This window comes from Brachycentrus maculatus, unplaced genomic scaffold, assembly GCF_059751285.1.
Source record: "Brachycentrus maculatus isolate JH-2025_06_01 unplaced genomic scaffold, ASM5975128v1 h1tg000266l, whole genome shotgun sequence".
In the NCBI taxonomy this organism is placed as follows: domain Eukaryota; kingdom Metazoa; phylum Arthropoda; class Insecta; order Trichoptera; family Brachycentridae; genus Brachycentrus; species Brachycentrus maculatus.
The window spans coordinates 754,193-781,074 of record NW_028281017.1 but is presented as its reverse complement, the minus strand read 5'-3'; the positions used below and the strand labels follow the sequence as shown (position 1 = coordinate 781,074).

The window sequence follows — 26,882 nt, the reverse complement described above, 5'->3', positions numbered from 1 at the left end:
CACTTTACACACCTGTAACGTTCACCAATTCTACCCATTATTGACAACCACACTACTCAAATTCTTGGAAGTTCTATATATATGAACCAATTTTGAAACCTTGTTCTTGAATCACTAGAACTTCACTAGAGACATCTATCGATGAGATAAAAAGTAGCTTTTTATTGAGCAGAAACTCTTTTATTATTATGCGAGGTCCAAATCCTGGATTATAATCACACACATGAGAAACGCCAGAAAATATCATTTTCATTTTTATTATGAAGCTTATAATTTGACCAGATAATTTATCAACAACATTTTCGGTGTGTCCAAATACTTAAATCTGGATTATCTCCAAATGAGATGTCAAAAAATAATATGAAAAAAAAACTCTGTAATTGGAGATAATCCAGATTTTGTGAACAAGTATTTGGACACACTCAAAATATTGTTAAAAAAATGTGTTTACTTTATCATTATCCAACAAAAACGTACATAAATAGGTTAAAAATACTGTTTTTCGTTTGCCTCTACTAGTACCTACTTTATAGTATAATATAAATAGTACAATCATTGGAAAGACGATACTGACCACGCATTTTATTATAAAGTAACTGTGTGTATGACACAATTGAAGGACTCTGGGAAGAGTGTTAATACACATCGATAAAAAAATATATACCATTATATATGTTTTTTACTTTACCGTATATCGTTGCATTTTCGAGACGTATTAAAAAATATATTATATTACGAGTTGGCCTTGTCATGAACTTTCTAATAACACTTAATAGAAAGTTTCAAATCAATGATTACAGTCAGTATATATTTTTTCATTAAAGAATGAAAAATTATCATCTATAGTCTTTTTTATTTATACAAATTTTATTTAAAAAAAATCAGTTTGTTTTTTTCATATTCATTCACACCATTCATCTGAATGCAATAAAACTAAAAGTTTGTCAAATTATTGCTCGCACTCGCGCAAAGGTTGTAAGCATAGTATAATACAATTCCACCTCCGTAGCGCAGTGGTCAGCGCGTTTGGCTACCGTGCTGGAAGTCTCGGGTTCGATTCCCAGGGGGTCAAAATAAATATGGCCGATTTTTACTCTCATATTTATTTAACATCACCCTGGACTGGTACAAGAAGCGCAGGGCTGATCCCCTTTGCGTTCATGCAATTAACGATCAAGATAACACAACGTCGCTACGATGCAGTGCCCTATGCACCATTGGGTGTGGATGAGGGTTAGAAGAAGGATAATAAAATAAAATCACAGTAGGTATTTTACATATTATATATTATCCAATGTTTGTTCATATTTTATTGATGTGAATCGAAAGAATATATAACAAATTTATGAGGCGACTGTAGTTAGTTCTATGAGAATAGGAAGGCCGAGAAAAACATGTCATGAGACTTCCATAATCCTAATATCTCTATGGTTTTCGTCATCTATGCCGAGAAATCAATATAATCTATGATTAAAGAAAACACTTCGTTTTTTACCACTTGAGTTTTATTATAGACTACATGTTTCAGAAGTTAAACTTCCATCATTCAGGTCTGTATAATAACTAAAATATAAAATATAAAATCGTTCTATAAATAAGGAGAGGGGAAAGTAAGGGGAAGGGGTAAAAAACGAAGTGTTTTCTTTAATCATTGTAACATGTCTTACCACAAAGTTAATGCCGAAACAATAAATAAAATATAATCGAGTTAAAAAAACACATATTCTTAAAAATGTCATTTTTCTATTGCAAAAGTCTTCTTGTCGACCACCTTATTTGTGGAATCGCCGACACAGAAATACATAGACTTCTATAATCCCAATATCACAACAGGCTTCTTCGTCTATGCTGACACCGACATAAATCTTAAATAAATCATCTAATATATAAAATAAAAATATATCATACATTAAATCTAACTGATACTTTTTATTTTTCATACTTGTAATTTCATTATTCTATCGCAAAAGTTTCCTTTACGACCACTCTACTTGTGGAATCGCCAACACAGGTAGTAAACCCTGAAAATACTTGGACTTCCATAATCCCGATATCACAACAGACTTCTTCGTCTATGCTGGTATATCAATAAACTCTTGTTGTAAATAACTCGTACGTGGCTGGGGTGTAAACACAGGATCTGTGAACAATGATTTGGACATAATAGTGATCAATTTGTTTGCGCAGATGTTCGTCCTGGGTTTTCTTGCCCTATCGACCTTTTTCAAAGTAGAAAAAGGTCGAGTTAGACAAGGAAAGTCAGAATAAACAGTTGCACAAACAAATTTAAAACCAAATTTTATATCCAGATCGCAACACTGTTTTGGATCAGTTGCGAATCGCTGGTCGACAGTGGCTGGCGTTGGCGAGTCGAGACGTCATAGACAAAACTACATAAACCAATCGAATATATTGTATTTTGATTCGTCATCTATGTTTAAAGTGATAATAATTACATTTTAAAAGGTAATTAATTAATCATATGTATTAAGTCTTATAACATACCTACTGACCAACCTTCACGCCGCTTTCTCGTAAGGGAAGGCAGAGAGAAAAGAAAGCCACACCACTCTATCTAAAAAAAAACAATATTCGATTCATCCAAATTCATGCATCTCCTCATACATACCCGCCGATGATTCCGACTCCTGACCCGAACATTTTCAAGTTTAGAAATATTTGATCATTCCAAGTTTTCCTCGGTCTTTTTCCGCTCTTATTTGTAACTACAATATATTCAGCTAATATTTTTTATGGCCCATTTTCACTCATTCGTTCCACATATCCAAACCTTCTCAACACACTTTTTTTTAAATGTTATCGATAATGCTTATCTCAGCCTTGCATTCATTCCTTATTTCGACATGCGAACATCTATCATACATCGTTTTTTAAGCACATCACTCAAAGAGATTTTTGACTGCATTCAATTTACTTTCATCCTCCTTTTGCTAACTCTATGCTTCATTTACATAGATTAGGGTGAACCCAGGATTCCATTGTGTACTAATGTTTAGTTTTCATTGATATGTTTTAATTTGCCATAACTGATTTCAGTGCACCATTCACTCTCCTTTCTATATCTTCATCAATCTTTGTAGATTCATTTTCTAGATTCATTCTGGTTTCAGAATTTGTGAGTTTTTGGCCAAACACTCGATCACTGTTCTTTTCCACCCACCCTACTCACCTGATCTCGCTCCTTCTGACCTCTTTTTATTCCCCAAACTCAAAATATTTAAGAAAGAAAAAATATTTAAAACGATTCCAAAGGTTAAGGCAAATGCGACGAAGAAGCTGAAGGATATCACAAAAGAAGCGTTTCAAGACTGTTTCCAAAAGTGCAAACACTGTTTGGATAAGTATATCGGGGAGGTGAATACTTTGAAGGGGACCCAGACATGTTACTTCTCAATTCAATTCTAGCCCTTATCCGCACCCCAATGGTGCATAGGGCACTGTATTATGTAAACACAGTGTTATCTTGATCGTAAACACACGAAGGAAAGGTGATCAGCCCTCCGCTTCAGGTACCAGTCCATGGTAATATTGAATAAATATTGGAGTGAAAAAATCACTTATATTTATTTTAACCCCCCTGGGAATCGAACCCGGGACCTCCAGAACGGTAGCCGAGCGTGCGGACCATTACACTACGGAGGCGGGCAGACTTCTAAATAAAGTATATTTAGTTTTATGACGTCAGTCTACGTATTGATTGAACAGGCCAACTGTGCATCGTCTTCTTTCTTCAGCTGTGTTTATCTTGTCCATAGATGAAGTACATTTTCTTCTTGGTCCTGGGAACTCTGCATTTAACGTCATCTCGCGATACTTTCGATGGCTGCAAGGTATTTAGAATACATCCGAAAACTGAAGAACAAAGACATCTTCTCATGAGGCTGAAGAGTATGGGAGAACTGGATTTCTGGTCGCTATCCAGGATTGCAGATAGTCCATGCGATGTGATGGTCCACCCTGGGCAACAGGAAAAGTTCATTCAAACAATGAAAGAAGCCAATTTAAAACCGGAGGTCTTCGTGGAAGACGTACAGGCGTAAGATTTCGTTTTGTTTTGAATATTGAAAGCATTAACTTTGTGGATCATATTGATATATTATTTTGAGAAATAAAAATACTTTGTGTTCTGATCCACTCACATTTTTATTTACCAACTAGTTTCGGCAACAACCTGTTGCCCACTTCAGGGTTTATAATTTATCAGTAATAAATTAAACCCTGAAGAGGGCAACAACCTGTTGCCGAAACTAGTTGGTCAATAAAAATGTTAGTGGATCAGAAGTATTTTTATTTCTCGAGATAATATAGATTTTGTTTTGTTTATTGATTACTGAAGTCTGAGATCTCGAACGTTCACATTAGAATGCATTCGGCCCCGCTAGAGGCTAGAGGTCTATCCGCGTTCATTTTTTTAAAAAAGAAAATACATTCTCTGACTTTTTTTTCACAAAACACATTTTTTAAAAAAATCTCTAAACCTTTTAATAACTTTTTTTTCAAACTATATATCAATTTCAAATATTCGTTTGAAGCAGACGCATTGGATGTTGCACTACAGTTTTTATAATTACTTTTGAATGTTTAATCAAGTATTTCACCAAGCCAAGCGTGTGAAATTAGTACTGAGATTCTCTGTTTATTTAGACACAGTTGTTCTGTGTCTGGTTTTGAGGTATTCATAATATAAAGAATGTTTAAAATCTGTAGGCAGTACCTATTTGTGCTTGCATATGTGCATGTTTCAACAGAAGTCTGTTCATAGCCAATCGAAATTATCTTTATTTGTTTTCGTGTATAGCCTCAATATTCTTCATCTGTCAACTTCATGGGTATCTTGTGGTTTATAGACCACTGTATTGCATCGATGCAGTGATTGTTTGGTCATCAATTACATGAAGCAAGGTGATCAGTGAAGATGAAAAATTAGAAAACGTAAAAATTAAAAAAAATATATATAAACTCCTTTTTTAAGGTGCCTTCAAAATGTTTAAAATATGATAGAGATAGATAATTTTCTTTTCTTGCACTCTCTCCAATATGTGAAAATAATCAATGATCGATAAACTCTACAAAATATTTTCAAAAATGTTTGAATTTGAGAGAAATGAAGAGAACCTGAAAAATCTATCATAAAATGGATCTTCTTCTTCTGCGTGTGTCAAATTATATCCCCCCGATATCGACTATAACTTGAGATTAATTGTTCTTTTCGTGTGCAGCTCTGAATAGCGTCTTGATGGTTTTGATCCCTGTCCAATCTCGTATATTAGGGAGCCAGAAGATCTGTCTTCTATTTACACCTCATCGACCTTGTATTTTGCCTTTATAATTGTCTATTATGGTTCAGAAAGGATAGAGACATCTCATAAACCACTTAAACCAGCCTATGACGGTCATCAGCCCCGTAAATGCCCAGACTTCCATATTCTTCTTCATCTTTGATGAGATGTCAAAAAATAATATCTCATTAAATTATATATGAATAATAAAAAAAAAATTATAATTAAAATATAAGTTTGTTTTACCATCACTTTAAATATTTTATTAAAATGTCTACCGGTTTCAAAGCTGACCGCTTCTTTTCCATAGTGTTATTGTATTAATCAGTCTTGAAAAAGAAGTGGTCAGCTTTGAAACCGGCAGACATTATAATTAAGTTAAAATAAAATAATCAAAGTGATTTCAAAACAAAGTTATATTTTAATTACAAAATAGAAAATCACAAAGTTATTGCTTAAAATACAAATTATAATTAAATATTTGTTGGTTTTCCAGAGGAATAAACAAACAAGAAATAGGAAATTATATGCGCGATGGCATGACTTGGACTGCATACTACAGGCTGGACGATATTTACTCCTGGCTTGATGAGCTAGCAGAGATGGATCCTAAAGTGACCGTAGTGGTTGGAGGATCCACGTACGAAAAACGGAAGATTAAGGGTATTAAGATCACAAACGGAAAACACATGAAAGCTGTGTTCTTGGAGGGTGGGATACACGCGAGGGAGTGGATCTCACCAGCGACTGTCACCTTTTTGGCTAACGAGATATTGACCTGCACTGATCCTGCGTTTAGACGAATTGCAGACAGCTTCAACTGGTATATTTTCCCAGTGATCAACCCTGACGGCTATGAATACAGCCATACAAATGTGAGTAAGCTGAGATGTGAAATTCAATATATTTATATTATTTTTTGACATCTCATCAAAGATGAAGAAGAATATGAAAGTCTGGGCATTTACGGGACTGACGACCGTCATAGGCTGGTTTAAGTGATCACTTTACACACGTGTAACATTCACCAATTCTACCCAGTATTGACAACCACACTACTCAAATTCTTGGAAGTTCTATATATATGAACCAATTTAGAAACCTTGTTCTTGACTCACTATGTTATGTTACACGTGTGTAAAGTGATCACTTAAACCAGCCTATGACAGTCGTCAGCCCCGTAAATGCCCAGACTTCCATATTCTTCTTCATCTTTGATGAGATGTCAAAAAATAATATGAAAATAACTCCTGTAATTGGAGATAATCCAGATTTTGTTAACAAGTATTTGGACACACTCAAAATGTTGTCAATATATTTAAATGAAGTTTTCTTTTGTCTTTTTGTTTAGGAAAGAGAGCTTGAAATTAGTTTTTTTTTTAAATAAACTTATCTTGGGTTATTTGAAACATTTAATAACAAATTTTCGTTTAAAAAAAAACTCATGAAATTTTTAATGAAATACTCTTGGGACATAGTTTGCGTGAATTTTGTAAATTAAAAAAAAGGAATCCTAAAATTATTTTGTAATTATAGGAACTTAATTAATCAATGTACACAAATCTCACTATTTATCACAAACAATTCAACATGGATACATCTTGAATTCATTTTGCAATTGGTGGGAATCGAACTCGCAATGCCGGCTTCGTAATGAAGAGTTTACCCAACATTACCACTGCGCCTGTTGATTTAACAAATGGTAATTATTAGTTAAGGATATATGATTGCAGAACAGACTTTGGAGGAAAACGAGAACTCGCTTTTCTCCACACTGCTATGGAGCCGATCCAAACAGGAACTGGGATAATCACTGGATGGGTATGATAAAAATCACTTTATATATATATATATATATATATATATATATATATATATATATATATATATATATATATATATATATATATATATATATATATATATATATATACATATATATATGTATATATATATATATATATATATATATATATATATATATATATATATATATATATATATATATATATATATATATATATATATAAAGGGTCCGCCAAATAACTTTTTTTTTTTGAAAATGCTATAAAAAAAAAACTAACTAGCTTCGGCTGTGTGGCACGTAGCGCCGTCCTGTTGAAACCAAATGTTGCCAATATCCTCCTCTTCAATTTTTGTGAACAAAAATCCGTTCAACATGGCCCGATAACGATCGCCATTGACTGTAACGGCCACTCCTTGCTCATTTTCAAAGAAAAATGGCCCAATTATGCCTCTGGACCAAAATCCGCACCAAACAGTGACTCGTTTTGGGTGTACCGGCTTTTCAATGTATGCGTGCGGGTTTTCTGTGCCCCAAATACGACAATTTTGCTTGTTTACATACCCGCCAAGATCAAAATGAGCTTCATCCGAAAAGATGATTTTTTTGGCAAAATCGGCATCTTCTGTAAGTCGATCGCAGGCCCACTCAGCGAAGCGAAAACGCATTGGATGGTCAGTTGGCTTCAACTCCTGAACCAATTGGACTTTGTATGGCGTCATACCAAGGTCTTTATGCAAAATTCGTCTCAATGATGTCTCCGAAATGTTCAATTGTTGAGAACGACGGTGAATTGATGTTGATGGCGCTTCACGCACACTTTCTGCCACAACATCGATATTCTCGGGTGTACGCACTGTTTTTGGCTTTTCACGCTTTGGTTTATCGATGAGGATGCCAGTTTCTTTCACTTTTTTCACAAGATAACGAACATACGGAGCTGACGGTGCTTCTCTTCTTCCAAAAACCGTACGCAATTTTCGCACACATTCTGCAACATTACCATGATTTTCAAAGTAATGTCGCAATATTTTCCAGCGTTGTTCAAGCGTATACACAACCATATTTGCTCAGCGGAAGGATAAAACTAATTATCTGTCAAATCAGACATGAGCTAAGTGTTACCATTCACGAAATAAGCACTAGTTGAAAAAAAAAACTTTAGATGGCGGACCCTATATATATATATATATATATATATATATATATATATATATATATATATATATATATATATATATATATATATATATATATATATATATATATATATATATATATATATGTATATATATTTATATATATAAATATATAAATAAATATATATATATATATATATATATATATATATATATATATATATATATATATATATATATATATATATATATACATATGACATATATATTAACGTAGTTGTTCCTCTTCAAAAAAGCTTCAAAATATTAAGCTTTTGCGCTTGGAGAGGGACTTACACTCATTGTTTATTGTTTATGCTTATGGATATTATAATTGTTTTTTTGTTTCTGTTTGCATGCTGTGTCTTAGTTTGTCCAAAATCTTAAATCTTCTCAAGTTATTCACTTATTTGATTTAGAATATTAACACATCGTTGCATATAAATACATTTTTTTTTCATCCATATAAAAAAATATTAATGTTAGTTTGTTATTTACAGATGGCTTTGAAATTTACACAAATCCTTGCATTCGAATAAGTTCGTGTTTTATATTTTATATACTTGCGACAGGATGATTTTTTATCCCAATGGCAGTGGCATCTGTAAAACGTAACAGTAATCCACAAGAATTATTTTTTTCTCAAGAAAATGGAGCCAGTCAGAACTGCACCTCGGAAGTTTATGCCGGACCAAAGCCTTTCTCCGAAACCTGCACTTCAACCCTCTCATCTTACATCAAGTCCATCGGCTCCAAGATGATCAGCTACATCTCTTTCCACTCCTACTCCCAAATGCTAATGGTCCCATATGGCCACACTACGGAGCGCCTCGGAAACTATAATGTCACTGTGAGTGAAAATATTATTACGTTGTTGACATTTCAACATAGATGAAGTCAGGGTTTTTATTTATTTTGATTTGAATATTGAACGCATTAACTCTGTGGATCATATTTATATATTATTTTAAGAAATAAAAAGATTGTGTTTTGATCCACTCACATTTTTATTAACCAACTAATTTCGGCAACAACCTGTTGCCGTCTTCAGTCATAAATTAAACCCTGTTGGTTAATAAAAATAAGAGTGGATCAAAACACAACGTCTTTTTATTTCTCAAAATAGTATTTATTTATTCATTGGAAAACCAACACAATATTAACAAAAAATAACAAAACAAAAAAAAATCTAAATTATTTTTTGACATCCCATCAAAGATGAAGAAAAATATAGAAGTCTGGGTATTTATGGGACTGACGACCGTCATAGGCTTTTTTAAGTGATCAATTTACACACGAGTAACATTCACCAAGATTTGTGAACAAGTAACACACTCTATGTTGTAAATTTAATTCCAATTACAGGTTTTCACTTAAAATTACACTCTTAAAAAAAGCTGTCATGTACATAAGTATTAAATATTATAACATACATTTACAATTACTTAAGTTAATAAAATGTGTCACAAAGTATCTGCGAAAAACATTAAAAAAAAAAAAAAAAGCACACAATTATAAATACTAATTCAATGTTTCAAGGTTCCCATCGGTCAGCTTGCTGTTGACAAATTAGCGAAGAGATATGGCACACAATATTCTCGGGTCGGAAACATTGCTGAAACTATCTGTAAGTACAAATAAATTACTGCATTTTATCAGGGCTTGCGACCTCTAATAGGTTTTTTAGGCGATCTGTTTCTTTCTTGAAATAGTATAACATTAAACGGCATTACGAGGCTAAGCATGCAAATAAGTGAAAAGTACCTAATAAAGCAAAGTAAGTAATAAATATGTTTGTAATATACGAGTATATATCGCTCACTCCTTTCAAGAATATCAAAAATCAAAATACTTGATTTTTCAGGAGAACGTTTTTACGGTTTAAAAATATGATACAATTTATTAAATAAATATCAAGCCACTTATCGAACTTTTTACTGCAGAACAGAACTTTTTAGGTAAAACCTGAAGGTTTTTTATTCATTTGAAAAATATTTAGTATATTTCAAAAAATAATAAAAAAATACCTTTTCTTCAAAATGCAAAAACAACACTTTCTGCCCTGTAGCGGGTAAATATTAAGTTAAAAATATGCCTCTTTTGCTGGGATATAGGACATTTTCTGGGCATTCCGAAAACATACACAACTAAAAATTGTCGATTTTTGATTTATGACGTTCTTGAAAGGAGTGAGCGATATATACTCGTATATTACAAACATATTTATTAGTTACTTTGCTTTATTAGGTATTTTTCACTTATTTGCATGTTTAGCCTCGTAATGCCGTTTAATGTTATACGATTTCAAGATAGAAACAGAATCATAGCATATCGGGCATATTGGCTTTGTTTTAAATTCTAAAAAAAAAAAATTATAGTCCATCTGTCTTAAAAACTTCTCAGTTACTCTGTTACTCTTCACTTCTTTAGTCCAACGTCTTTACTACTTGACTCTATTATGGGTCTTGAAATTTTCACGATAGTGAAATACTCCCATATCGCTCACTCCTTTCAAGAACGTCATAAATCAAAAAACTTGATTTTTCAGGAGAACGCTTTTAAAGTTTGAAAATATAATACAATATATTACAAATAAATACTAAGCCACTTATTAAATTTTTTACTGTGCAACAGATCTTTTTAGGTAAAACCTGAAGTTTTTTTTTTCCATTTGAAAAATATTAAGTTTATTTAAAAAAATAATTAAACCATACCTTTTCTTCAAAATGTAAAAACTATACTTTCTGCCCTGTATCGGGTAAATATTTAGTTAAAAATATGCCGCTTTTGCTGGGATATAGTACATTTTATGGGCATTCCGAAATCATGCACGACTGAAAATTCTCAATTTTTTTTATTATATATTATAATTTTACGATATATGGGATATGATATGAACTACGCACGATGGTATGTTCTTTGGGTGGTTTTGTGTACACTCAAGGAAAAAATGTGTGATTTTCTCCGCGGGCCGAAAGTTTGTTTTTTAAATTACCTAACGTCCAAGTGACTCTGAAATCTAGCTACGTCTATCATGTCCCTACTCAGGCTTCAACTTTTTAAGTTTCATAGCCTATGCCTACTCGTGAGTGGATTTACTCTTTATGTTTAAGGTTACTATAATTTCATGTAAATCGTGAGTGAAAATTCTAGGTAAAAACACTCGATTGGGTGTAAGTAGACACTGGTTGCGTTTTTTATGTGTCACGCGGGTAAGTTAGGATAGGTACTGCTTTCCTGCCTATATGGAATGCACGCCCCTGACCCTGTTTTAATTTTTCGTAATGTTATTCTGATTTTTTTTTCTAGACTATTCCAGTGGTGGTAGCATCAGCTGGGTGAAGGAAGAGTTCAAGACCCCCTTGGTCTATGTTTATGAGTTGAGAGACACGGGAAAACACGGATTTCTCCTTCCGACTGACCAAATCATCCCAAATTGCTTAGAAGTCATGGATTCCCTAATCGTCATGTTCCAGGAAGCTGCCAAAAGGGGAATAGTTCACTTAGTTTAATTTTATCGCTTGAAATAACTGGATTCATTAATCTGTATTTTTAGAAGAAAATGTAATGAAATTGAGTGTTATTTTTGTTTCTTATTTCTACTTTTTAACCGCTCACCGAGATTTTTGGCTACCAGTGTCGAGTCATACCCGTCTCTTCATCAGGACAATCACTATAGCAGCATGGAAACAATACTACACGTTATTTCCATAGCATTATTACGATACGAACTACACGAAATATTGATCACATGCGTTTTTTTGGTTGACCTGAGAACATGCACTAAAGATTGCAGAACAACACGCACTTAAGGTTGAGGTCTGACATGCACCAAGAATACTACAGGGGTAGGCAGATAAGATGGAATGCCACACTCTTCTGCCATGACATACACTCTTAGCGCAGTTTATATCCATACATCCCCTTCAATTACGTAGACTTTTGACACCGCCAGATTTTAGTTTCTGATTGATCTGGTCTTGCCAAGTTTTTTTGGCTATCCTCGTTCTGTTCTCCCATTCACATGTAGTAAATATATTTCTTTATCATTCTCTCGCTACCCATTTTCTCCATATGTCCATACCAGGTAAAAGTAACCTTTCTTAATTTTCCAATTATCTCAGCCTTATATTTCTTCAAAGTCATCATCCATAATGATCATATCGTAACGTTATCATTTAAAAAAATATATCAATTTATTTTACATAATACTATCACAAAATATCGATAAAGTAATTAATATCAACAAAATTAAACATAAATAACAATCGCGATTCATTATGATAAGTTATAAAAAAACAACAGAGCTATTATAATTCAAAGATAACTCACTTGTTCTTCGAATTTGTTACGGTAAGAGTCTTAAATATTATTTATCAAAAATTGTTTGAAATGATATTTTGTGAAAAAGGCGCAATATAAATAAGGCAAATATTATTATCATTTTAAAATAATTTGTTTGTTCGCAGATGAATTTGATTTTGGCATTTTTATTGGGAAGTCTGTGCTACTCAGCGGCTCTCGACACGTATCATGATTTCAAGGTGTACAGAATGTGGCCAAAGACCCAAGAACGGCTAGCTTACCTCAGGAGCCTGGAAGAAGCCAATAAGTACGATTTCTGGGCTATTTCAAAAATACCAGAAAATCCAACAGATATCATGGTTCAGCCTAGTGATCAAGAGTTGTTTGTCAAGACTATGCAGAGCGCTGGTATGGAGCCAGAAATATTCATCAAAGACGTTCAAAAGTAAGTGCGTTTTCCCAGTAACTATTATCTTTAACTGTATTTGTACATTGTAAATTTATTTAATTTAATTATTTGATTTTTTAATGGGTAACTGATACTATTTTGGTCTTCCATTTGGAATGATATTGGTTTCATTTCTTAGTTTATATTTCCAGCTTTAGTTTTATGTGTCAAATTGTCTAGTATATGAAGGGCTGGAAATATGTAATGCACAGCCAAATGTCGTATGTAAAATAATGACGTAATAACAAGCTATTTAAAAAAAAGTTATTCATTAATTCAAACTCCCATGTCTAATTCAGTTTTGAAATTAATGTCTGAATACGATATTGATCAACCATAAAGATACAAGTGTTATAATTGGATATCTGAGCTCAAATTGTTTGAAGTATTTTAAAATTCTAAAACAGTAGATTAGTTATCAAACTATATATATAAAACCCTTGTCCGCACTCCAATGGTGCATAGGGCACTGCGTCATATAAACGCAGTGTTATCTTGATCGTTTACACATGAAGGAAAGGTGATCAGCCCTCCGCTTCAGGAACCAGTCCAGGGTAATATTGAATAAATATTACAGTGAAAAAATAACTTATATCAAATAACTTTATCAAACTAGTATTTTTTTATTATTTTTTGACATCTCATCAAAGATGAAGAAGAATATGGAAGTCTAGGCATTTACGAAAATAACTCCTGTAATTGGAGATAATCCATATTTTGTGAACAAGTATTTGGACACACTCAAAATGTTATGAATAGTATTTTTACATTCAGTCATGTCTGAATACAATGAAAGCAATGTTGCCAGCATAAAGTATATTTTTTCGAACAAATTTTTGTTTGAATGTACTGTTGACATAAATCATAAAGATTGTTGAAGCGAGTTAGACGGTATCGCAAGATAAATATAGTATCTTATAGGCAGGTTGTGTTACGAGACAAATAAGCGAGAAATAGATTCCCAGAGTTCTAAAGTGGAGACTACTGGAGAGCAACAAACCAGGACAGCGACTCTAAAAAAGATGGGTAGATGATATAATCCCAGTCGCTGGAAGAAATCTGTCGAAGAGAGCGCATGATAGGGAGATATAGAGAATATTAGAAAAGGCATTAGCAATCAGTAGACAGATAACTGGGGAAGAAGAAAAAGAAGTGGACCTAGAACTGTACCTTGAGGTACATTAAAATTACTGGCTTAAGGTTGGCTTAGCTTTTCATTTATTTTTACCTTTCGTGGTATTTTATGAATATAACTATATTTGAATTTAATATTCGTTTTTTAACTTACCTGTTCCTGTACGTTTACAAAGTATATAACTTTTTAGACAGATTGACGCCCAAGAAGTCGGTGACTATACTCGCGCAGGAATGACATGGGACAAATATTACCAACTTGAAGATATCTACCTCTGGTTAGACGAATTAGCTTTGGCTCACGACAAAGCATCAGTTGTTATAGGAGGCTTCACAGACGAAAACCGTGAAATCAAAGGATTAAGAATATTTAATGGACTGGACAAAAAAAACGTGTTTATTGAGGGAGGTATTCACGCGAGAGAATGGATCACTCCCGCTACGACTACCTACTTGACTAATGAAATATTGACAAGTAATGACAGTGAGTTCAGGCAAATGGCTGATAGCTTTAACTGGTACATTTTTCCGGTTGTAAACCCTGATGGCTATAAGTATAGCCATACAAATGTAAGTTTTTTGACTATTTTTTTTATATAACATGGAAACATCTGATGTTTTTCAAAATGAAGTACCCAAGAGTTTATTTCTAATAAGCTTGTATTACATTTAGCATAAAAACTAAAATTAACATTTAATTTAAAATGAAATGTATTAAAATCTTCTAACAAAAAAACACAATATTCTTTTTAAATTCATTAAACTCTTTTCTTCACACACTACATTCAAGCATCTCATCACATTTTTTTTATCCTTTATACATAATGCAATTGTTGCGATTCTGTTTTTTCTGACCAATGACAGTCATAAAAAATCATTTCATTCATATTTCTGCTAATAAAAAAAGAAAAGAAAAACATTTTATCCATATTTCTGTTTCAGACACGACTTTGGAGAAAGACAAGGACTGTATACAGTACAAACTGTATTGGATCTGATTCCAACAGGAATTGGAACTCGCACTGGAATGGTGAGACACGATGTTGTAACACACACTATTCCATTTTATTTTGAACACTATCATGACAGTTGTAACTAACTAATGTCACGTCACTTCACTGCAAGAAGTTCGAAGCTCATACCAATAAACTATATTTGCAAACGATCTCATACATCTCTTCATATATATGAGTCGACTTCTGACTCCTGACGTGACCACTTGGCTCACCCAGATCTACATTAATTTCTTTAAAAAACCATGACTTTCGATTTGCCAACATTCATTAAGAATTCACTTTCCTCGCACCATTATGAACTTTTGATACCAGCGCCTGGAGATCTCTACTATCGGCAAGAAACACAGCATCGTCAGCAAACAAAAAGCAACAGACAGTCATATTGATAATTTAATCTCCAATATTTAAATATTTTACTTCTTATAAACATTTATGTATAGATTAAACAGCCACTGTGACATTATACATCCCTGTTTAACACCTTTTAAGATGGCAAATCAAGATGAAGATGAGCCATTTACCCTAATGTATGCAGTACTATCGTCGAACAAAGCTGAAATGCCTTTGGATAAGTTTACTACTTACTCCATACTCAGATAAAACCTTTAAAGTCAACATTTTTTCATTGTAAAAACCAGAATTGGCTATTCATAAAATCGTTAATTTGATGTCGAGTTGTGGTCCCGTGGTTAGTGTCGTGGACTCTTGAGTCAGGGTTTCTCGGTTCGAACTCACTCTACCACAATTTGATACCTATTTCTGATAATGAGCTGCTTAGGCTCACAGAAATAGTATGAAATTGAAGTATTTTTGTAAATAATAAAAATAACACTAATACTTTGAAACTGTGTATACTTTATAGAAGCGGGAACTAGTTCTTCATGCACTTCCGAAACTTATGCAGGGACGGGTCCATTCTCAGAGATGTCTTCATCCACGTTATCTGCTTACATCAGGTCTATCAGCTCAGACCTGGTCGCATACATCTCTTTCCATTCATACAGTCAACTCCTCATGATACCCTATGGATATACCAAAACTCATCTTGAAAATTATGATGAAGCTGTGAGTCTCATTTCTCTCGAAATACTTTTTCTTCTTTAATACTTTGTCACTTCTTAGTAAATCAAATATCCACTCTCCATCAATTAATTTGGCACTCACTTCAAGTAAAAACACTGGCCAACAATGATTTCGTAACTGAAATTTTGATGACTGGTTTGGACTAAGTTAATCGTTCTTATTCAAAGTCTGTATAGTGATAAGCTTGTATCACGTCAAGTTTTCATGTTACAGTCATATTATTGTTTTTATGGACCCCATACGTTGAAACCGTAATATTGGTTGGTATCTAGACATATTTTAGTCTAAAGTCTAAGGGATTAAAAAAAAGGATTGATAACTATAGAGTAACAGTGGAAATATATTAACTTATTAATATTGAATACGATAGCATTATATGTTTGTAAATATTTATACATAAGTAATAACATAAAATTTAGTCAACATTAGAATTAAAAATATCCATAGCTAAAAAATCTGAAGTGCTACATTTTTGTGCTTTTGTTTTTTAATTCAGCTATGCAAAGTGCATAAAAATCAGGTATTTTCATGCCAGTTAGAAAATAAAAGTTGTAAATTGTTGGCCAGTGAAGTTAGTGTAAATTAGTTTATGTTTGTTATGTTTAGTTCACAATGTTTTATGTGTGGAAACGCCTGAAAATATGATTTTTAATGTTGAGTATTGAGTATTTAAATGTTAATGTATTTTCTACATTATTGTTCAGGTGTTAATAAATAAATAGCTTCTTAGTGGTCAAACCCAGATTTGTGAACAAAAATTTGTTCACAGATTTGGGTTTGTGAAGTATAGCCGATGGTTACGTCATCAGTTGAGTCGAATGTATCGAAAACCTTATCGAAGGACCTTAGACCATTGCATATATACAGGTTTCAAGAATTAATGCAATATAGATGTTCAATGGTGGGCAGAATGGTGAACGTTACCCAAGTGCTTAAAGTGATGTCTTAAGTTAGTCAAATGCTAGGTCGTACGCCCTGGACTGCTAAGACCCAGCATCTTTGATAAAAAAGGAGAACAATAAATGTTTCATATCAAGTTGATACACCTATAGAATAAGGAAAAATTTGAACGATCGAAAAGCCTTACAGAATTATTGTGTGAAAACCATGATTTTAGGTCGCAATCGGTAATGCCGCCATAGAAGCCCTAGCTAAAAGATATGGGACTAAATATACTCCTACTGGGAATTTTGCAGAGGTTCTTTGTAAGGTTTTTTTTATACTTTAATATATTGATTAATATTTTGAATATTAAAAGCATTATTAACTTTGAGGTATGGTTGTATAACTATTTATACAAACAATAATATAAGAGAACTGTTCTTAAATTGTAAAGATAAAGAAGATAAATTGAATCATTATGGTGTTTATAAATTAAATTGTTCCGATGGTCCAGCCCTTCGCGTAAATTCAATATCAGAATTAAAAAAACATGTAAGGTGCCTTAATAATAAAAATCTAAATTTGCTAATCACCTTTTATCTGAAGACCATAATTTTAATAAATCAACGGGTATAGAAATTTTACATGTAAATAAAACTGGTCTTTGTTTAGATAATCTAGAAAAATTAGAAATAAGAAAAGAAATCAACAAAGTCATACTCATAATGAATAACCAACTATTATTTTTTGATATCTCATCAAAGATGAAGAAGAATATGGAAGTCTGGGCATTTACGGGGCTTACGACCGTCATAGGCTGGTTTAAGTAATCACTTTACACACGTGTAACATTCACCAATTCTACCCATTATTGACAACCATACTACTCAAATTCTTGGAAGTTCTATATATATGAACCGATTTAGAAACCTTGTTCATGAATCACTAGAACTTCACTAGAGACATCTATTGGTGAGATGTAAAGAAGCTTTTTATTAAGCAGAAACTCTTAAATTAGTATGTGAGATCCGAATCCTGGATTATAATCACGCACACGAGAAACGCCAGATAACTCCTGTAATTGGAGATAATCCAGATTTTGTGAACAAGTATTTGGACACACTCAAAATGTTGTAAATAACCAAGTTTAACTTCGAGTCCATTTAAAAAAACATTCTTATTGTGATTCATTTGTCTTCTTTCACTTTTTAAAATTTTTATTTTTGTACAAAAGTCAGACCGTAATAATTTTATTTTAATGGCCTGCTGATGGAATGATCATTTCGAAACTGGTAGTCATGAATTAGTGTTTATTGAAAGTGCTTTTACACAATTTAAACGATGAATGAAAAGGAGAGTGTTATACGGTATTACCATATCAAAAAGTTAACAATGCTTTTACTTTACAATTTTTTTATTAAGGTTTTGTCTTAATTATTTATAAATTGACAGATGCTGGAAGCGGGATAAGCACTGATTGGGTCAAGCAGGAATTTAAGACTCCTCTGGTCTACACATACGAAGTGAGAGATTTGGGAAGATACGGTTTTCTTCTGCCCGCAGATCAAATTTTGCCAAACAATCTGGAAGTCATGGATTCTCTTGTTGCCATGTTCCAAGAAGCTGGGAGGAGAGGCGTTGTCACATTGGTTTGAAGCCTCAAAAACGAGATGTCTTCATTCGTACATTCAGGAGCAATTTTAGGACAGAAATATACTATACGTAATAAGTGTAGATATTAATTTATACTTATTAGCTATGATTCTGTAAAAAATACGATTATTTTGATGTGAAAATAAAATACTTGCAAAATACCACCTATTGTTTTTTATGTAAACAATTACTTATTTTTTGACATCTCATCAAAGATGAAGAAGAATATGGAAGTCTGGGCATTTACGGGGCTAACGGCCGTCATAGGCTGGTTTAAGTGATCACTTTACACACGTGTAACATTCACCAATTTTACCCATTATTGACAACCACATTACTCAAATTCTTGGAAGTTCTATATATATGAACCAATTTAGAAACTTTGTTCTTGAATCACTAGAACTTCACTAGAGACATCTATTGGTGAGATGTAAAAAAGCTTTTTTACTAAGCAGAAACTCTTATATTAGTATGTGAGATCCGAATCCTGGATTATAATCACACACATGAGAAACGCCAGAAAATACCATTTTCATTTTTATTATTAAGCTTATAAGCCCCGTAAATGCCCAGACTTCCATATTCTTCTTCATCTTTGATGAGATGTCAAAAAAAATATGAAAATAACTCCTGTAATTGGAGGTAATCCAGATTTTGTGAACAAGTATTTGGACACACTCAACATGTTGTAAACAATTACTAGTTTAGAGAACTACAGATGTTCTCATCTACACGTGAAAATAAAAACTTATTCTAAAAAAATACTGTTTGTATTTTTAGCTGTTAAAGGACCTTATAAAAGTTACAGTTTAAACGACGTAGTGTAGATGAATTAAACACGATTTGAGAAATAAAATAAAATATTTATGAAATTTGAAGAAAACTGGTTAAAAAGAATTATCATTATTTTCCCCTTGTTACGTACGATGTAATTTATACATCGATCAATTCATAAAAACATATAAAGAAAAATGATAACTCTCATACATTATTTATTGATTAAGCAATAAATTAGTGGAATAACATATTGTATTATTTTGAGAAATAAAAAGACTTTGATTTTTGATCCACTCATATTTTTACTAACCAACTAGTTTCGGCAACAACCTGTTGCCCTCTTCGGGGTTCAATTTATGACTGAAGAGGGCAACAGGTTGTCGCCGAAACTAGTTGGTTAGTAAAAATATGAGTGGATCAAAAAACAAAGTCTTTTTATTTCTCAAAATAATATATCAATATCATCCACAAAGTTAATGCTTTCAATATTCAAAACAGAATAACATAATGATTGAAATATAAAAATAAAATATAATTAAAATGTAACTTTGTTTTAAAATCACTAAAAATATTTTATAGTGATTTTAAAACAAAGTAACATTTTAATCATAAAATGGAAAATCACAATATTAGTGCTTCAAATATAAATTAAATAAAAATAAAACACTGGTAAAAGACCGAAATTGAGATCGTTAATGTCAACACGACTAGTTTCGAGAAAATCTTAATTTCTCAAAACTAGTCGTGTTTAAATTAATAAACTAATCAATAGTGGTCTTAAACAAGTGTTCTGTTTTTATATTTGAATGTTTGCACTATACGAGAAGAATTATGACACACTTTAACGTTTGCTAATATGAAATATCAGCCTTGATATCACTGTGAATAAGCAATGTTGACCTATCAGCCCCTATGTATTTGAGAATAGAAAATCTGACACAAAAACGGTATCTGCAATAACAATTTACCGTATAAATACGCCGGTGAATGCCTTTATTCGCAGTCAGCTTACTTTTCGTTTAAAAGGTAGGTACAAGTAATTCTGTTTCATTGCTTTAAAGCAACTATAAGAGAGATCGTTTTAAGTATCATTTTTTTCAAAACACTTTGTTAGGTTTTTTGTACGCTGGTGTTAAAACATGATTGAATATTGTATAAAATGATCAAATCGTTATCTTTTTTATATACATTTTTTATTTATTTTACAGTTCGTTATAGCATTGAAGTTACAATGCACGAATTTAGTATTATGATATCAGATCTGTTTAAGTTGAGAAACATCTTGTGGCATTTTTGTAAATTTGTTAATTTATTTTTCATCATACACAGTATTACAAATTACATCACTGAGTTTTCCTGTGCCAAAGGCACATTTTAACAAATATATTACAAAATGTTACCAAATAGTCATTGATTTTGAGACATTGATACACAGTGTGTTTTTTAACAATAGTTAACAATTAAAAACACAAATAGCAGTGCTTATAAAGCAGTACTTATGATCAAATTTACATATTAACACTTGTTCTCGGCCACATGTTGCTGTGTCTCAGTCAGTGAAAAAGAAATGAGAGAAAAACACACATTTGAAATCTAATTAATTTCACAATATTTGTGAGTATACACTGTCATAGCAGCTGTCAAGAAGCAAATCAAGTAAAGATGGTGCGATCTCAAACATGAATGGTGAAAATATGCGATCCAAAAATTTGAGTAGTGTGGTTGTCAATCATGGGTAAAATGGTGTATGTCTCAAACCAGCCTATAACAGTTCGTAAGCCCTTTAAATATCCAGACTTACATATTCTTCTCTATCTATCTATGTTGAGACGTAAAAATGTGTTAAAAACCCGTTAGGATATTGTCAAATGACTCTTCTTCTTTCCTTTTTGTCAGCCGTCTCTCCACTGCTGGACGTAAATTTATTCCAGACTCGTCTTGTTTGGGTCTATTCCATCCAATTACTATCCGCGACGGGGACAGTGTCATCGGCCCATATTTTCTTTGTATTATAATGAAATGAAATTATCCTTGAATCTTTACTGTGTAATTTTCAGATGAAAGTGTTATTCCTCCTGGCTTCTATCTTTTACGTATGCCAAACTGCTCCCGATGGCGCTTACGAAGGTTTCAAGGTGTTCAGGCTGAAGCCATCAACCGAAAGCCAGAACGACTTCCTGGAACAATTGGCGGATCGGGACTTTTCCCTGGATTTCTGGGCAGAACCCAATTCTGCTGGAATACCAGTGGATATCATGGTTCCACCACACGAGCAAGATGATTTCGTTAAAAAGATGCATGATCAGGGGTTAGAAGTAGAGGTCTTCATTGACGATATACAAAAGTGAGTGTTGATAATATTTTTCCTTCATTTGTAATGTGAGATCGATTTATATCTAGCAGTTTCAATAAGAAAGTTTTGGGTAGTGTAGTTGTCAATTATGGGTAGAATCGGCAAATGTTGAACGTGTGTAAGGTGATCACTTAACGAGTCTATAACCGGTTATAAGCCCTTCCATATAATTCTTCATTTATGTTGAGATGTCAATTTAATAGACCTTTATTAAATTACGGGAACACTCAATAAAACTTGATTTTATACATAAAAATTATTTATTCATTTTTAAAAAAATCTTTCAAAAGTAGGGTAACCATCAGAATATTACTTATCGTGAATAATATCCTTGGATCTCTTTTGAAAGTTTGATCAAGTTAGGTTTGTGTATCGTTATTTAAAAAAAAATAAGCACGTTTCCGGATTTTCAACAAAAAGACGACTTTTTAGTTTGCTTTATATAAGGTTCATGCTTGAAAAATGTTATTACCGAGTCGAACAGCCTTCCCGCGGATATTTGTACCAGAGGTCTAAGAACAACATGCGGCTCGGGAGCCACACTTTGCCGATCAATGATTTAATTAAAACGTTTTTTTTAATTCTAGAAAAATCAACGATGAAAAAGTCCAATCGCTGTCACGAGGTAGCATGACGTGGACAAGTTACCACACTCTTGAAGACATATACTCCTGGATGGACGGTCTTCCAAACCTACACCCTGGAAAGGTGACCGTTCTGGATGCTGGAGTATCTTACGAAGAGAGGATCATCAAGGGTTTGAAGATATCCTTTGGACCGGGAAGAAGGGCTGTCTTCCTGGAAGGAGGGATTCACGCAAGGGAGTGGATCTCCCCAGCAACTGTGACGTATTTGGCCAATGAACTGCTGAACAGTCGAGACCCAGGAGTACGACAAGTCGCTGAGAGCTTCGATTGGTACATTGTACCAGTCTCCAACCCTGATGGATACGCCTTCACACACCTGATAGTGAGAACCAGTTCTAATTTAATATCTTGTTATCATAGCTAGTCTGAATCCAGTCGAAATAAGATCCTTCAAACAAATGTGCAGCAAGACCTTTCGGCGAAAGTAAACTGGCGGTGCACAATGTTATCCTAGTTCCAACCCTTTTTTATGCTAATAAAGCGAGTTAGCGAAAAAACGATGAAAGTAGACTGAATGCAGTCGAAATGCGATCAATGATAGGTGTTTGAATAGAAATACAAATAAGGAAAAAATGAAAGACTGAGATAAATATTATCGACAAAATTAAGAAAGGTGTGTTGAGATGGTTTTGAGCATGTGAATCGAATGAATGAAGAAATAATTGTGAAACAAATTGATGAGACAAATGTGGTTAGTAATAAAAGTAGTGGAAGATCAAGGAAATCTTGACATGATCAAGTATTTTAAATACTTACTTCAAAGTGGTCTGGTCAAGAGTCGGAGATAGTTTCAAAGATCCACATATATTTTTTAAAATTACAATTATTTCCAGAACAGATTATGGAGGAAAACAAGAACTGACTACACATTCTTCTGCAAGGGTGCCGATCCCAATCGTAACTGGGACATTCATTGGGGAGGTAATATGTCACAAAAACGCATTTTATTATTTATCAAACTAAGTCTAAATTTTCAGTTCCATCATTAACGTTGTCTCATCTTATTCCAGAGGAAGGATCGAGTGATCGTGTTTGTTCAGATGTATATGCTGGAACTTACGCCTTTTCTGAAAGAGAAACCAGATCTTTGTCAAAGTTCATTGGAACAATCGGAGATAAACTGGACGTGTATCTCGCTTTCCATTCTTATTCCCAGCTTCTTCTGATGCCTTATGGTCACACTGAAGATCATCTGGATAACTACGATGATGTTGTGAGTATTTTAATTCATATTTTTAACTTGTTTGCCTTAAGAACTGTCTAGATAACTATAATGATGCTGTTAGTATTTTCAATATTATTTTCAACCTGTTCTGATCCCTTATGGTCCATTTTGAGGACCATCTAGATAACTAAAATGACGCTGTGAATATTGTGATGACAACACATTAAAATCCAGCTAAATTCGTTTGGTCTGAAACGTCATATAAAATCGTGCTGTTAAATCCTTCGTCCTTGTATATATTTACGAGTGTAATAAAGAAGTCTGTTTAGCCTCCTACTAGCCTAATATATCAGTAACGGCAAAACCCGATAACTGGTCTTTTTTTTAAAAATAGCTATACTACATAGCTTTTGTATCATTGTATAAAACTTTGTTTCACTACAAAAATGCTCACATATGCTTTTTTAACGTATTGACCAAATATCAGTAAAAACCCTTTTTTTACTTGCACTTTAATAAATATTTATAAGACGATTAAATATACTTGTATTTTTTATAATTTTATAATTGTATTTACAGTTGACGATTGGGCAGAAGGCAGCCGAGGCTCTGGCAGTAAGATATGGTACCCAGTACAAAGTTGGAAATATAGCCGAGACTATTTGTAAGCATAATCGTAATTTAATCTGACACATATATCGCTCACTCCTTTCAAGAACGTCATAAATCAAAAATCGTCAATTTTCAGTTGTGCATGTTTTCGGAATGCCCAAAAAATGTACTATATACCAGCAAAAGCGGCATATTTTTGACATAATATTTACCCGCTGCAGGGCAGAAAATGTTGTTTTTGCATTTTGAAGAAAATGTATTGTTTAATTATTTTTTTAAATATACTTAATATTTTTCAAATGGAGGAAAAACCTTCAGGTTTTACCTAAAAAGATCTGTTGCACAGTAAAAAGTTCAATAAGTGGCTTGATATTTATTTTTAGTAAATTGTGTTATATTTTTAAACTTAAAAAACGTTCTCCTGAAATATCAAGTTTTTTGATTTATGACGTTCTTGAAAGGAGTGAGCGATATATCAATACCTCCCAACATTATCTCTCCGAAAAACGAAAAACTTTTTGTATTTTCATTTATTAATTAGAATATCTGTGTTCCGAAACTGGTGGCGTTTACATTAATAAACTCAAAAAATAGTCTTGAACAAATATTTAACTATCAATTTTAAATCGTTACTCAACAAAATTACCAAACCAATAAATAAAATTTACGATTAAAATTGCATTCATATTTTACAATCAATCGATATTCATTCACTTTAAAATATTTTCTTGGTATATTTTCCGAGTCCTGGTTTAGACCATAATGTATGGAAGTGAAACATGGAGTTGGCAAAAGCAAGATGGAAGTAGACTGAATGCAATCGAAATGTGATCTCTCAGAAGAATGTGTGGCAAAACGATGTATGATAGATGTTCGAATAGTGAAATAAGGATTGTAAATACTTACACACAAAATCTGGTAATTTTTGATCTCACCAATAGATGTCTCTAGTGAAGTTCTAGTGATTCAAGAGTAATATTTCAAAATTGGTTCATATATATAGAACTTCCAAGAATTTGAGTAGTGTTTTGCCTAGAATTTTCTCTCATGAATTACATGAAATTATAGTAACTTTAAACATAAAGAGTAAATCCACTCACAAGTAGGCATAGGCTATGAAACTTATAAAGTTGAAGCATGTATAGGGACATGATAAACGGTGTAGCATAAGCCGTAGCTAGATTTCAGAGTCACTTGGACGTTAGATAATTAAAAAAAATTGAGTAATGTGGTTGTCAATAATGGGTAGAATTGGTAAATGTTACACGTGTGTAAAGTGATCACTTAAACCAGCCTATGACGGTCGTCAGCCCCGTAAATGCCCAGACTTCCATATTCTTCTTCGGCTGTGATGAGATGTCAAAAAATAATCTTGTTCTTCAGATAAAGCAAGCGGAAGCAGCATGGATTGGGTCAAGTCCAAGTACAAAGTTCCTGTATCCTTCACGTATGAACTAAGGGACACGGGAGAGCATGGCTTCCTTCTTCCAGCAGAGCAGATTATCCCGAATTGCGAAGAGGTCACCGACTCTATCGTCGCCATGTTCCAGGAGTCTGCCAAGCTTAATTACTTCACGCTGAAAGACACGAAGAAGAAGAGGAAGAAGTCCTTTTTTGACTTTTGAAAAGTAATGTGTGACAACCTAAAATATGTGTTTTCAAAATAATAAATATGAAACCATGTTAAATGGCACATAAAATAAATCAAATTGTTATTTTATTTCATGGAATGATTCAGTATTTTTGCTGAAATATCTTTACCATTTTTTTCATTTTTTTGTAAATAACAGTACTTCTTTAAATATGTTATGACACGTGTTTCGATACACTTATACGTTGTTGGATAATGAGTTTAATGCGTCGCAACACGTTAGAAAATAGTTATGAATAAAACATGTAAACGTTATAAAATAAAATTACAACTTTGTTTTTAACCACTTTTATTTTCGGTCCTTTTTTTCCAACCGGTTTCGATAAGTACCTTGTTTTCTTCAGGGATAGATATGACAATCTAAGTACTGGTTGGAAAAGCACCAAAAAACAAAGTGGTTTTTAAGAACGTTGTAGTTTGATTTTATAAAATGCCTCGAAGAACTCATATCTTTTCGAAACCATTTTTATATTAATTTCTTTTTTTTTCATTACAAAAACGGTGTTTTATTGCAACATTTTTTTTAATGTTACCTGGGTTTGAAGAAAACTAAGTTGCGGGCCTTAAAATAATAAAAAATAAAATATTTTCATTGCTTCACAAACATAGTGAACTTATACATATCGTAGTCGTACAGGAGAAAGTGACCAACTACCAAAACGTAAAATGTTCAGGAGGGCCATTTAACTCACTTTTGCTTGGCAACAAAATAAACATCAATGCAGTTAGTCATTTTTACCAGGTCAATATATCATACTTACAAGTTTAAAATCACTTTGGGATTTTTTCAGGGCAATATTAAGCTAGTAAGATATCAAATAGTCAATGATCACGTTTTTGTAAACAAATGCACTTTGTCATTTTCTCCTGTACG

At 32.9% G+C, this 26,882-nt stretch overlaps 2 protein-coding genes across 2 annotated transcripts; both read left to right on the top strand.

Moving 5' to 3' along the window:
* The first annotated feature begins 2,330 nt into the window (after positions 1-2,330).
* LOC148305656 (zinc carboxypeptidase-like) lies at positions 2,331-11,865 on the top strand. Its single transcript, XM_088266375.1, has 7 exons — positions 2,331-2,466; positions 3,777-4,057; positions 5,797-6,175; positions 7,034-7,121; positions 8,930-9,132; positions 9,822-9,909; positions 11,592-11,865. The coding sequence occupies exons 2-7, from the start codon at positions 3,777-3,779 to the stop codon at positions 11,792-11,794; spliced, it is 1,242 nt and encodes a 413-aa protein (XP_088122501.1). The 5' UTR covers positions 2,331-2,466; the 3' UTR covers positions 11,795-11,865.
* Positions 11,866-12,007: 142 nt separating this feature from the next.
* Positions 12,008-25,982, top strand: LOC148305655 (zinc carboxypeptidase A 1-like). The gene is made up of 12 exons (XM_088266366.1): positions 12,008-13,032; positions 14,361-14,739; positions 15,112-15,199; positions 16,048-16,250; positions 17,386-17,473; positions 18,603-18,799; positions 21,638-21,924; positions 22,521-22,902; positions 23,414-23,501; positions 23,591-23,793; positions 24,325-24,409; positions 25,741-25,982. Exons 1-12 carry the CDS (start codon positions 12,752-12,754, stop codon positions 25,980-25,982), a joined length of 2,523 nt encoding a protein of 840 aa, XP_088122492.1. The 5' UTR covers positions 12,008-12,751.
* The last annotated feature ends 900 nt before the right edge of the window (positions 25,983-26,882 follow it).